At 49.0% G+C, this 12,530-nt stretch overlaps 1 protein-coding gene across 1 annotated transcript; it reads left to right on the forward strand.

The window, feature by feature from the left end:
- The first annotated feature begins 335 nt into the window (after positions 1 to 335).
- On the forward strand, positions 336 to 3,115 carry LOC127299872 (leucine-rich repeat receptor-like protein kinase PXC1). The gene is made up of 2 exons (XM_051329904.2): positions 336 to 2,198; positions 2,292 to 3,115. The coding sequence occupies exons 1-2, from the start codon at positions 641 to 643 to the stop codon at positions 2,978 to 2,980; spliced, it is 2,247 nt and encodes a 748-aa protein (XP_051185864.1). The 5' UTR covers positions 336 to 640; the 3' UTR covers positions 2,981 to 3,115.
- The last annotated feature ends 9,415 nt before the right edge of the window (positions 3,116 to 12,530 follow it).

A 12,530-nucleotide genomic window follows, 5' to 3' on the forward strand; every position in this document is an offset into this window, starting at 1 on the left:
ATATATTTCTATGAATCAAACAAATAGTGTAAGAAAATATCCTACATAATTCCTATGAATGAAAGGGGCCTTTAGTTTTTTTTTCTGATACCCACGGAGATGGAATCGTTTTACAGCAATTACAGGTTTACAACAGTGACTACAAATTACTACTACAACGTTACTGGAGTATATACATACAATAGTATAATGACTGTTTGCGTGGAAGAAATTACTGTGTTACAGACGGCTTTCAGCTTTTGACTTTGGCCCTGTAGGCTGTAGCACGAAGGCCCAGGGACATGGCCGGCCTGCATGCTAGGGCATAGGGGCCAACGGGCAGACAAGAACAGAGCGAAAGCGAAAAGCGGAAGCATCCAGTACTGACACTGCCTCACGCTCACGGTTCATGACCACTCCACATCACTACCCCCTCCTCCCTCCATTCAAACTTCAAACACCAGTCCAGTTCGAAAATCAAAAGCCGCACCGGTGAAAGCACGGCACGGCACGGCATGGCGCCTCTCCCAATGCAGATTGATGGAGCGGCAGAGATCATGCCTTTCGACCTTTGGTTCGTTGTGTGATCTTCTCCCCCACTCCGATCTCCTAGCTCAGGTAAAGAAATCACCGTCACAACTCACAAGCAAGCTCCGGGACAATGGCTCTGCGGTTCTTGGTGGTCATGGGGCTCTTCTTTGCTGCTGCGGCGGCCGCTCCGGTGCCGCGGCCGGAGCCGGAGGTGAAGCCGAGCGACACGGACGCGCTGGCCATGTTCCGCCACGCGGCCGACGCGCACGGCATCCTGGCCGCCAACTGGAGCACGCCCGACGCCTGCGCCGGCCGCTGGACCGGCGTGGGGTGCTCGTCCGACGGCCGCCGCGTCACCTCGCTCTCCCTCGCGTCGCTCGACCTGCGCGGCTCCCTCGACCCGCTCTCCCACCTCGGCGAGCTCCGCGCGCTCGACCTCCGCGGGAACCGCCTCAACGGCACCCTCGACGCGCTCCTCCGCGGCACCTCCAACCTCCGGCTCCTCTACCTCTCCCGCAACGACCTCTCCGGCGCCGTCCCCGACGCCCTCGCGCGGCTCCCCGCCCTCGTGCGCCTCGACCTCGCCGACAACAGCCTGCGCGGGCCCATCCCCGCCGCCGCGCTCGCCAACCTCACCGCCCTCCTCACCCTCAGGCTCCAGGACAACCTCCTCACCGGCCTGCTCCCGGACGTCGCCGCCGCCCTGCCCCGCCTCGCCGACTTCAACGCCTCCAACAACCAGCTCTCCGGCAGGGTGCCCGACGCCGTGCGCGCCAAGTTCGGCCTCGCCTCCTTCGCTGGTAACGCCGGCCTCTGCGGGCTGGCGCCGCCGCTGCCGTCCTGCTCTTTCATGCCGCGCGAGCCTGCCCCGACCTCGCCTTCCGCCACCCCTGCCTCGTCGTCGTCGCAGTCCGTGGTGCCGTCCAACCCGGCTGCCTCCTCCTCCTCGTCTTCCGTTGCTTCGTCGTCACCGGCACTGGCCACACCGGAGGGAGGAGCCGCCAAGGGGGGCCTGAGCACCGGCGCCATTGCCGGGATAGCCGTCGGCAATGGCCTCTTCTTGCTCGCACTGCTCTCGCTTCTCGTCGCGTACTGCTGCTGCAGCACCGGCGGTGGCAGCGAGACGGCCAAGAAGAGGAAAAGACGCGGCCGCGTCGGCCTGGAGGACGGAGACGGCGGGATGTTCGGCCACGGCAAGGGGATGCAGCCAGCTCGCCCAGGCAGCGCGGGCCGGTGCAGCGACGGCGGCGACAGCGACGGGGCACGCAGCAAGCTGGTGTTCTTCGGAGTGGACGGCGAAGGCGGCGGCAATGACGACGCTGACGACGACGGGGGTAGCGACAGCAGCGCCGGCCGGAGGGCGAGTGGTGGCTGGACATCGCAACAGCAGGGGAGGAGGAGCAAGTTCGAGCTGGAGGAGCTGCTGCGCGCGTCGGCGGAGATGGTCGGCCGTGGCAGCCTCGGGACCGTGTACCGCGCGGCGCTGGGCGACGGCCGCATGGTCGCCGTCAAGCGGCTGCGCGACGCCAACCCCTGCGCCCGCGACGAGTTCCACCGGTACATGGACCTCATCGGCCGTCTCCGCCACCCGAATCTCGTCCCCCTCAGGGCATTCTACTACGCCAAGCAGGAGAAGCTCCTCATCTATGACTGCCTCCCCAACGGCAACCTCCATGATCGCCTCCACGGTATCCTTTTCTCGTTCAGTCGCCATCGTTTTCTTGCCTGCTCTGTTCTCCCCAGTGATGTTCTTCTCACGGTCTGTGAACGATGCAATGCAGGACACCAGATGTCAGGAGAGACGCCGCTGGACTGGACGACGAGGGTGAGGCTGCTGCTCGGCGCGGCGCGCGGGCTGGCGTGCATCCACCGGGAGTACCGCGACTCTGCCATACCCCACGGCAACGTCAAGTCCACCAACGTCCTGCTCGACAAGAACGGCGACGCCTGCGTCGCGGACTTCGGCCTGGCGCTGCTGCTCAGCCCTGCGCACGCCATCGCTCGCCTCGGCGGCTACATCGCGCCGGAGCAGGCGGGCGACCACAAGCGCCTCTCGCAGGAGGCGGACGTGTACAGCTTCGGCGTGCTCGTCCTGGAGGCACTGACCGGGAAGGTGCCGGCGCAGCACCTGCAGCCGCTGCCGGACGCCGCCGGTGGCCACGGACAGAGGAAAGACAAGCAGGCGGCGGTGAGCCTCCCAGAGTGGGTGCGGTCAGTGGTGCGGGAGGAGTGGACGGCGGAGGTGTTCGACGTGGAGCTGCTCCGGTACAAAAACATCGAGGAGGAGATGGTGGCGGTGCTGCACATCGCGCTGGCGTGCGTGGCGCTCCTGCCGGAGCAGAGGCCCTCCATGGCCGATGTGGTGAAGATGATCGAGAGCGTGCCCGTGGATCAGTCGCCGCTCCCGGAGGAGGACATCTCGATGTCGCCGTCCATCGGCATCACCACGGACGACGGTCTCAGCTACTAGCCTAGTTCTAGTTCAGATTCTGCTTTTCTCTTTCACAGCTAGTACTGATTCAGCTAAGTACCTGTGCTTAACGATATTCTTGGTTCATATGCATTCCCCTTAATGCGCACGTATATTGCGATAATGCCTTGATAACCATGATCTTCCTACATCAAAATGTTCCACACACAAGTGAAGACCAAACAAAATATTACTGTAAAACAAAAGATCGCCGGCAAGCTTGGTTCCGTAGTTACCATGGCCGACCGTAGAGTTTTGGTTCGTGCCGTCCTCACCTTGCAAGCTATATACCACATCACATCCGAAAATACAACTCTATATATATGTGGGTGCCCTACGAAAATTCATTTTAGATCCTGGAGCTCTCACAGTATTAAAAAATTCAAAAATGATATTTATGTGTTTAAAAATAATATGTAACAAAGTTATAAAAGGGGCTGATGATGTATCCCACTAATGTACAAAATCTTAATTATAAATATTTTATTTCTGAGCTACACAAAAATAACAAAGTCTGATTTTTTTTTGGAGATTTGAATCACTATATTTTAGATCCACACATTTGTTATTTTTTTAGCTCAAAATACACATTATTTCCAGTTGAAAGTTTACACGTTTGTGGAGTACAATACTAGCTACATCATAATTTATTTTCAGTTTTTTCTAAAACTTAGAAATATGATTTTCATTTTTTTTAAGGATCAATGGTGTTCGTGTGCACCAAATCTCTATCCAGTGTCCTAGGCTTATCTTGGATGACCAGTGAAGCTTTAGGATTCGTGCAAGTTATTTTGTAAATTACAGTAAACACCATGAATAGTCCTTCCTTTTAATAGGCAAGTCCTTCTGTTTTTTTTGAAACAATGCTCATGGCGGAAATTCAATTCGGCTCCCGGATGCGTATGCACCCTCTACCACAAAATCATATTTCGAAATGTCGAAAAATTTTAACAGAATTTTTTACATGTACATCTTCATAATATATGTTCGTTCGTCAAGTTTCACGAAAAACCAATATTTTTTGTGGTCTATATAAAAAGAGAAAACTTATCTTGTGAAAAGCATTATTTTTAGCACTGAGTTTTGTCTTTTTTACACACGTCACATGATAAGTCGATTTTTTTATGAAACAACTTTGTAAGCGTGTAGCACGAGAAGATTTACATGCGAATTTTTGGTTTCAATTTTTTTGAAATTCAAAATATATGTAAAATGCATTTCAAAATAGAGGAAGCATATGCTCCCATGTTCCAAAACACCACTCCCTGCTCATGGCCTCATGTATCCAGATTGTTTACCTTAGTAAAGGGAATATATATCCAGATTGTTTACCTTAGTAAGAGCATCTCCACCGGTCCTCCCCATAACCCTCCCAATAGCACTTTGGGGGTCCTAGAGAGAGAAAGTGTCCACACCGGTGGTTCCAAAAAAGCGTCGGCACGTGCGTAGCAATCCCTTCGTGAAGGAAGCCGATTGGGAGCATCAACGTCTAATTTCTACTGAAAAGTTGCATGTGCCCCACTTGCATGTGACACAACCTCTAAAGATTCTTCTCTCTCCTACTTTTTCTGCCTCCACTTGCATGTGCATGCGTGGTGCCGGCGCCTCTATTAGGCTAAGGGCATCTCCAGCGGCGCGACGCATTTCGGACGCCCAAAAGTGGTCGCGAGCGTCCATTTGCGTCGCCCCGCGGACATATTTTGTCCGCGCGTCCGTTTGCGTCTGGGTGTGCTCCCACCGGGGCGACCCATTTTTTGAATTACAACATAGTTAAAAATATTCAAAGTAGTACATAAAAATGAATAGAAACTATACAAAGTAGATATATACGCCTAGACTACTTGCTTCCTGACGGGCCGGCACCGTCGTTGCGTCGCTCCGTCGCCTGCTTCTCCGCCGCCTCCCGCGCGGCCGCTATGGCTCGGTGCGCCGCCGTGTCCTGGCTCAGTGCCTGCTCCAGGCTCGCGTTGGCGGCGTCGTCCTTGAGCGTCTCGAAAGACTCGATGATGGCCCTCTGCTCCGCCGCCCTCTCCTCCGGCGTCGGCGCATCAGGGTCATCGGAGGACCAAGATATCTCCGAGTCGGAGTCCTCTGCTGCAGCGGCGGCCGCCAGCCTGCGCTATTCCAGCTCGACGTCCAACGCCGCATGGCCTGCCAGCTCCTCCTGTGCTTCCTTCTCCGCTTCAGGCAGGGTCGCGGCGTCCCTGACCGGGTGGAGGAGGTCGGTGCTATCTTCGGAGTCGAACTCCTCGGAGGAGCTCGAGGCCGGAGGAGGTGGAGTGGGAGGTGGAGGTGGAGGCGCGGCAGCCTGGCCGCGTCCGGCGCTGCTCATGGTGGATCTGCTGGTGAAAAACATCTCTCACATATTATGGTTTGGAGTGTTTGATGTCAATATATGAGATACACTAATGTTTTGATGAAGTGGTGCAGAGATTACATGCATACATGTTTGTGAGTGTCTTGTGTGGAAACACAAGTCAAAAGGAAGTCGTCAAGGATTCACTAGGCCGGATAATCCGGGCCGGATATTTGCAAAATATCTGGCCCCCAATTTTTGGCTAAGGACTCAAGGCTTTTCGGCTCTGGCATGAGGCCGGATTTTTCACCGGACTTTTGACCGGAATTTCCCCAGGACGGATATTTTGGGCCGGATAATCCGGGCCGGATATTTGCAAAATATCCGGCCCCCAAGATTTACTCCCCTGGCATGAGGCTGGATTTTTTACCGGACTTTTGACCGGAATTTCCATCAGGCCGGATTTTGGGAGGGGGGGGAGGGGGCAGATTATCCGGCCCCAACTTAGGCCGGATTATCCGGCCCTCGAAAGCTCCCAACGGTTGGATTTTGAGAGGGGGTATCTATACCCCCCCTTCTTCTTCCTTCCAACCTGCTCATGTTGGAGATATGCCCAAGAGGCAATAATAAAAGTGGTTATTATATATCTTTATGTTTATGATAAATATTTATATACCATGCTATAATTGTATTAACCGAAACATTGATACATGTGTGATATATAAACAACAATGAGTCCCTAGTATGCCTCTTAACTAGCTTGTTGATTAATGGATGATTAGTTTTATAATCATGAACATTGGATGTTATTAATAACAAGGTTATATCATTGTATGAATGATGTAATGGACACACCCAATTAAGCGTAGCATAAGATCACGTCATTAAGTTATTTGCTATAAGCTTTCGATACATAGTTACCTAGTCCTTATGACCATGAGATCATATAAATCACTTATACCGGAAAGGTACTTTGATTACATCAAACGCCACTGCGTAAATGGGTGGTTATAAAGGTGGGATTAAGTATCCGGAAAGTATGAGTTGAGGCATATGGATCAACAGTGGGATTTGTCCATCCCGATGACGGATAGATATACTCTGGGCCCTCTCGGTGGAATGTCGTCTAATGTCTTGCAAGCATATGAATAAGTTCGTAAGAGACCACATACCACGGTACGAGTAAAGAGTACTTGTCAGGAGACGAGGTTGAACAAGGTATAGAGTGATACCGATGATCAAACCTCAGACAAGTAAAATATCGCGTGACAAAGGGAATTGGTATCGTATGTGAATGGTTCATTCGATCACTAAGTCATCGTTGAATATGTGGGAGCCATTATGGATCTCCAGATCCCGCTATTGGTTATTGGTCGGAGAGAGTTCTCACCCATGTCCACATAGTTCGCGAACCGTAGGGTGACACACTTAAGGTTTGATGTTGTAATAGTAGAACTTGAATATGGAATGGAGTTCGAAGTATTGTTCGAAGTCTCGGATGGGATCCCGGACATCACGAGGAGTTCCGGAATGGTCCGGAGAATAAGATTCATATATAGGAAGTCATTTTATAAGTTTGAAAATGATCCGGTGATTTTATGGAAGGTTCTAGAAAAGTCCGGAAGAAATCACTAAGGAAGGAGGAATCCCGGAGGGACTCCACCTCCCCATGGCCGGCCAACCCTAGAGGGGGGAGTCCAAGGTGGACTCCACCAAGGGGGCCGGCCACCCCCCTTCATGGAAGGGTGGGAATCCCACTTGGGTGGGAGTCCCACCTTGGGTAGGTTTCCCTACTACATGGAAGGTTCTTGAGTTGGGGTCTTATTCGAAGACTTGTAGTCCAACACTTGGGGTTCCACCTATATAATGAGGGGCATAGGGGAGGGGCCGGCCACCACAAGCCATAGCTTGGCCGCACCCCCTTAGTGGCCGGCCACCCCTCTCCCAAACCCTAGCCGCCCCTCTCTCCTCCACCTCTCCCGCATGCTTAGCGAAGCTCCGCCGGAGTTCTCCATCGCCACCGCCACCACGCCGTCGTGCTGCCGGATTCAAGGAGGAGCTACTACTTCCGCTGCCTGCTGGAACGGGGAGAAGGACGTCGTCTTCATCAACACCGAACGTGTGACCGAGTACGGAGGTGCTGCCCGATTGTGGCACCGTGATCAAGATCTTCTACGCGCTTTTGCAAGCGGCAAGTGATCGTCTACCGCAGCAACAATAGCCTCATCTTGTAGGCTTTGGAAATCTTCAAGGGTGAGTTTCGATCATCTCCTCGTTGCTCCCGTCTTCTAGATTGCATCTTGGCTTGGATTGCGTTCTCGCGGTAGGAAAATTTTTGTTTTCTATGCAACGAATCCCTACAGTGGTATCAGAGCCGTGTCTATGCATAGATGGTTGCACGAGTAGAACACAATGGTTTTGTGGGCGTTGATGCTCTTGTTGTCTTTAGTTTGAGTACTTTGCATCTTTGTGGCATAGTGGGATGAAGCGGCTGTAGGATAACGTTGCATAGAAAACAAAAAATTTCCTACCGCGAACACGCAATCCAAGCCAAGATGCAATCTAGAAGACGGTAGCAACGAGGGGTTTATCGAGTCTCACCCTTGAAGAGATTCCAAAGCCTACAAGAGGAGGCTCTTGTTGCTGCGGTAGACGTTCACTTGCCGCTTGCAAAAGCGCGTAGAAGATCTTGATTACGATCCCTCCGGCGCCACGAACGGGCAGCACCTCCGTACTCGGTCACACGTTCGGTTGTTGATGAAGACGACGTCCACCTCCTGTTCCAGCGGGCAGCGGAAGTAGTAGCTCCTCTTGAATCCGACAGCACGACGGCGTGGTGTCGGTGGTGGTGGAGAACTCCGGCGGAGCTTCGCTAAAGCACGCGGGAGCTATGGAGGAGAGGGGGGCGGCTAGGGTTTGGGAGGGGGTGGCCGGCCACTTGAGGGGTGCGGCCAGCTTGTGGTCTTGAGGTGGCCGGCCCCCTCCCCTTGTCCCTCATTATATAGGTGGAAGCCCCAAGGGTTGGACTACAAGTATCCGAATAAGACCCGAACCCAAAACCTTCCATATGATAGGGAAACCTACCCAAGCTAGGACTCCCACTAGAGGTGTGAGTTCCACCTTCAATGGAGGTGGCCGGCCCCCCTTGGGGGAGTCCACTTGGGACTCGTCCCCCTCTAGGGTTGGCCGGCCATGGAGGTGGAGTCCCTCCGGGACTCCACCTTCCTTGGTGGTTTCTTCCGGACTTTTCTAGAACCTTCTAGAACCTTCCATAGAACCTTCCGCATCATTTTAATTCACATAAAATGACATCCTATATATGAATCTTATTCTCCGGACCATTCCGGAACTCCTCGTGATGTCCGGGATCTCATCCGGGACTCCGAACAAATATTCGAACTCCATTCCATATTCAAGTTCTACCATTTCAACATCCAACTTTAAGTGTGTCACCCTACGGTTCGTGAACTATGCGGACATGGTTGAGTACTCACTCCGACCAATAACCAATAGCGGGATCTGGAGATCCATAATGGCTCCCACATATTCAACGATGACTTTAGTGATCGAATGAACCATTCACATACAATACCAATTCCCTTTGTCACGCGATATTTTACTTGTCCGAGGTTTGATCTTCGGTATCACTCTATACCTTGTTCAGCCTCGTCTCCTGACAAGTACTCTTTACTCGTACCGTGGTATGTGGTCTCTTATGAACTTATTCATATGCTTGCAAGACATTAGACGACATTCCACCGAGAGGGCCCAGAGTATATCTATCCGTCATCGGGATGGACAAATCCCACTGTTGATCCATATGCCTCAACTCATACTTTCTGGATACTTAATCCCACCTTTATAACCACCCATTTACGCAGTGGCGTTTGGTGTAATCAAAGTACATTTCCGGTATAAGTGATTTACATGATCTCATGGTCATAAGGACTAGGTAACTATGTATCGAAAGCTTATAGCAAATAACTTAATGACGATATCTTATGCTACGCTTAATTGGGTGTGTCCATTACATCATTCATACAATGATATAACCTTGTTATTAATAACATCCAATATTCATGATTATGAAACTAATCATCCATTAATCAACAAGCTAGTTAAGAGGCATACTAGGGACTTCTTGTTTGTCTACATATCACACATGTACTAATGTTTCGGTTAATACAATTATAGCATGACATATAAACATTTATCATAAACATAAAGATATAAATAATAACCACTTTATTATTGCCTCTAGGGCATATCTCCTTCAGTCTCCCACATGCACTAGAGTCAATAATCTAGATTACATTGTAATATACCTAACACCCATGGCATTCTGGTGTTGGTCATGCTTTGCCCTAGGGAGAGCTTTAGTCAACGGATCTGCTACATTCAGATCAGTGTGTACTTTGCAAATCTTTACTTCTCCATCTTCGATGTACTCGCGACTCGAGTGGTAACGCAGCTTGATATGCTTCAGCCTCTTGTGTGACCTTGGTTCTTGTGCATTGGCGATGGCACCCATGTTATCACAGTAAATGATTAATGGGTCCAATGCACTAGGAACCACACCGAGCTCTACAATGAACCTCTTCATCCATACCGCTTCTGATGAAGCCTCTGAAGCCGCTATGTACTCTGATTATGTTGAAGACTTCGCCACCGTGCACTGCTTCGAGCTTGCCCGACTTATCGCAAAGCACCATTCAATATAAACACGTACCCAGATTGTGACTTAGAGTCATCAGGATCAGTGTTCCAACTTGCATCGGTGTAACCACTTACAACGAGCTCTTGGTCACCTCCATAACAAAGAAACATATCCTTAGTTCTTTTCAAGTACTTCAGGATATTCTTGACCGCTGTCCAGTGTTCCATTCCTGGATCACTTTGATATCTGCTAGTCAAACTAACAGCATGTGCTATATCCGGTCTAGTACATGATAGATCCTACTGCCGAGGCATAGGGGATATTACTCATCCTTTCTCTTTCTTCTGCCGTAGCTGGTCCTTGAGTCTTACTCAAGACCTTGCCTGGTAACATAGGTAAGAACCCTTTCTTACTTTCGTCCATTCTAAACTTTTTTAGAATCTTGTCCAGATATGTACTCTGTGATAGCCCTATTAGGCGTCTTGATCTATCTCTATAAATCTTGATGCCTAATATATACGATGCTTCACCAAGGTCTTTCATTGAAAAACTATTATTCAAATAACCTTTAACACTGCTTAATAGTTCTATATCATTCTCGATCAATAATATGTCATCTACATATAATATCAGGAATGCTACAGAGCTCCCACTCACTTTCTTGTAAATACAGGCCTCTCCATGACACTGTATAAACCCGAAGTCTTTGATCACCTTATCAAAGCGTCGGTTCCAACTTCTTGATGCTTGCTTCAGTCCATAGATTGAACGCTGAAGTTTGCATACTTTGTCAGCATTTTTAGGATCGACAAAACCTTTGGGTTGTACCATATACAACTCTTCCTCAATGTCTCCATTAAGAAACACCGTTTTGACATCCATCTGCCAAATCTCATAATCGAAAAATGCAGCTATTGCTAACAAAATCCTCAAAGATTTTAGCTTCGCTACAGGTGAGAAAGTCTCATCGTAGTCAACTCCTTGAATTTGTCGGAAACCCTTTGCGACAAGTCGAGCTATATAGACAGTAATATTACCATCAGCATCTGTTTTTCTCTTGAAGATCCATTTATTCTCGACAGCCTTTCGGCTATCAGGTAAGTCTACCAAAGTCCATACTTTGTTATCATACATGGATCTCATTTCGAATTTCATGGCTTCTTGCCATTTGTTGGAATCTGGGCTCATCATCGCTTCTTCATACGTCGTAGGGTCCTCATCATTGTTATCCACAATCATGACATTTAGACAAGGATCATACCAATCAGGAGTGGCACGTTCCCTTGTCGATCTGCGAGGTTCAGTAGTTTCCTCGTTCGAAGTTTCATGATCATTATCATTAGCTTCCTCTGTTGCCGGTGTAGGCGGTACAGGTACAACTTCCGATACTGCGCTACTCTGATCAACAAGTATAGATTCATCAATCTCATGAGTTATACTTTTCTTCCAGTCACTTCTTTAGTGAGAAATTCTTTCTCAAGAAAGGTTCCATTCTTAGCAACAAAGATTTTGCCTTCGGATCTGTGATAGAAAGTGTACCCTATAGTTTCCTTAGGGTATCCTATGAAGACGCATTTCTCCGCTTTGGGTTCTAGCTTGTCCGGTTGTAACTTCTTTACATAGGCTTCGCAACCCCAAACTTTCAGGAACGACAACTTAGGTTTCTTATTAAACCATAATTCATACGGTGTCGTTTCTACGGATTTTGATGGTGCTCTATTTAAAGTGAATGCGGCTGTCTCTAATGCATAACTCCAAAATGATAACGGCAAATTAGTAAGAGACATCATAGAACGAACCATGTCTAAGAGAGTTCGATTACGACGTTCGGACACACCGTTTCGTTGTGGTGTTCCCGGCGGTGTCAATTGTGAAAGTATTCTGCATTTCTTTAAATGCATGCCAAACTCATAACTTAGATATTCACCTCCACGATCAGATCATAAAAATTTAATCTTCTTGTTACGTTGATTTTCTACTTCACTTTGAAATTCCTTAAACTTCTCAAAAGTTTCGGATTTATGTTTCATGAAATAGATATACCCATATCTACTCAGATCATCTGTGAAGGTTAGAACATAACGATAACCACCGCGCGATGCTACGCTCATTGGTCCGCACACATCGGTATGTATGATTTCCAATAAGTCAGTAGCTCGCTCCATCATACCAGAAAATGGAGTCTTAGTCGTTTTACCCATTAGACATGCTTCGCATATATCAAGTGACTCAAAATCAAGTGATTCAAGTAATCCATCAGTATGGAGTTTCTTCATGCGTTTCACTCTAATATGACCAAGACGACAGTGCCACATATAAGTAGAATTATCATTCAATTTAATTCGCTTAGCATCTACGTTATGTATATGCGTATCACTACTATCGAGATCTAACAAAAATAAGCCATTCTTTTGTGGTGCTCGACCATAAAAGATATTATTCATAAAAATAGAACAACCATTATTCTCAGACTTGAATGAATAACCGTCTTGCATTAAACAAGATCCAGATATAATGTTCATGCTCAACGCGGGTACAAAATAACATTTATTTAGGCTTAAAACTAATCCCGAAGGTAGATGTAGAGGAAGTGTGCC

Source organism: Lolium perenne, chromosome 5 (assembly GCF_019359855.2).
Source record: "Lolium perenne isolate Kyuss_39 chromosome 5, Kyuss_2.0, whole genome shotgun sequence".
Taxonomy (NCBI): domain Eukaryota; kingdom Viridiplantae; phylum Streptophyta; class Magnoliopsida; order Poales; family Poaceae; genus Lolium; species Lolium perenne.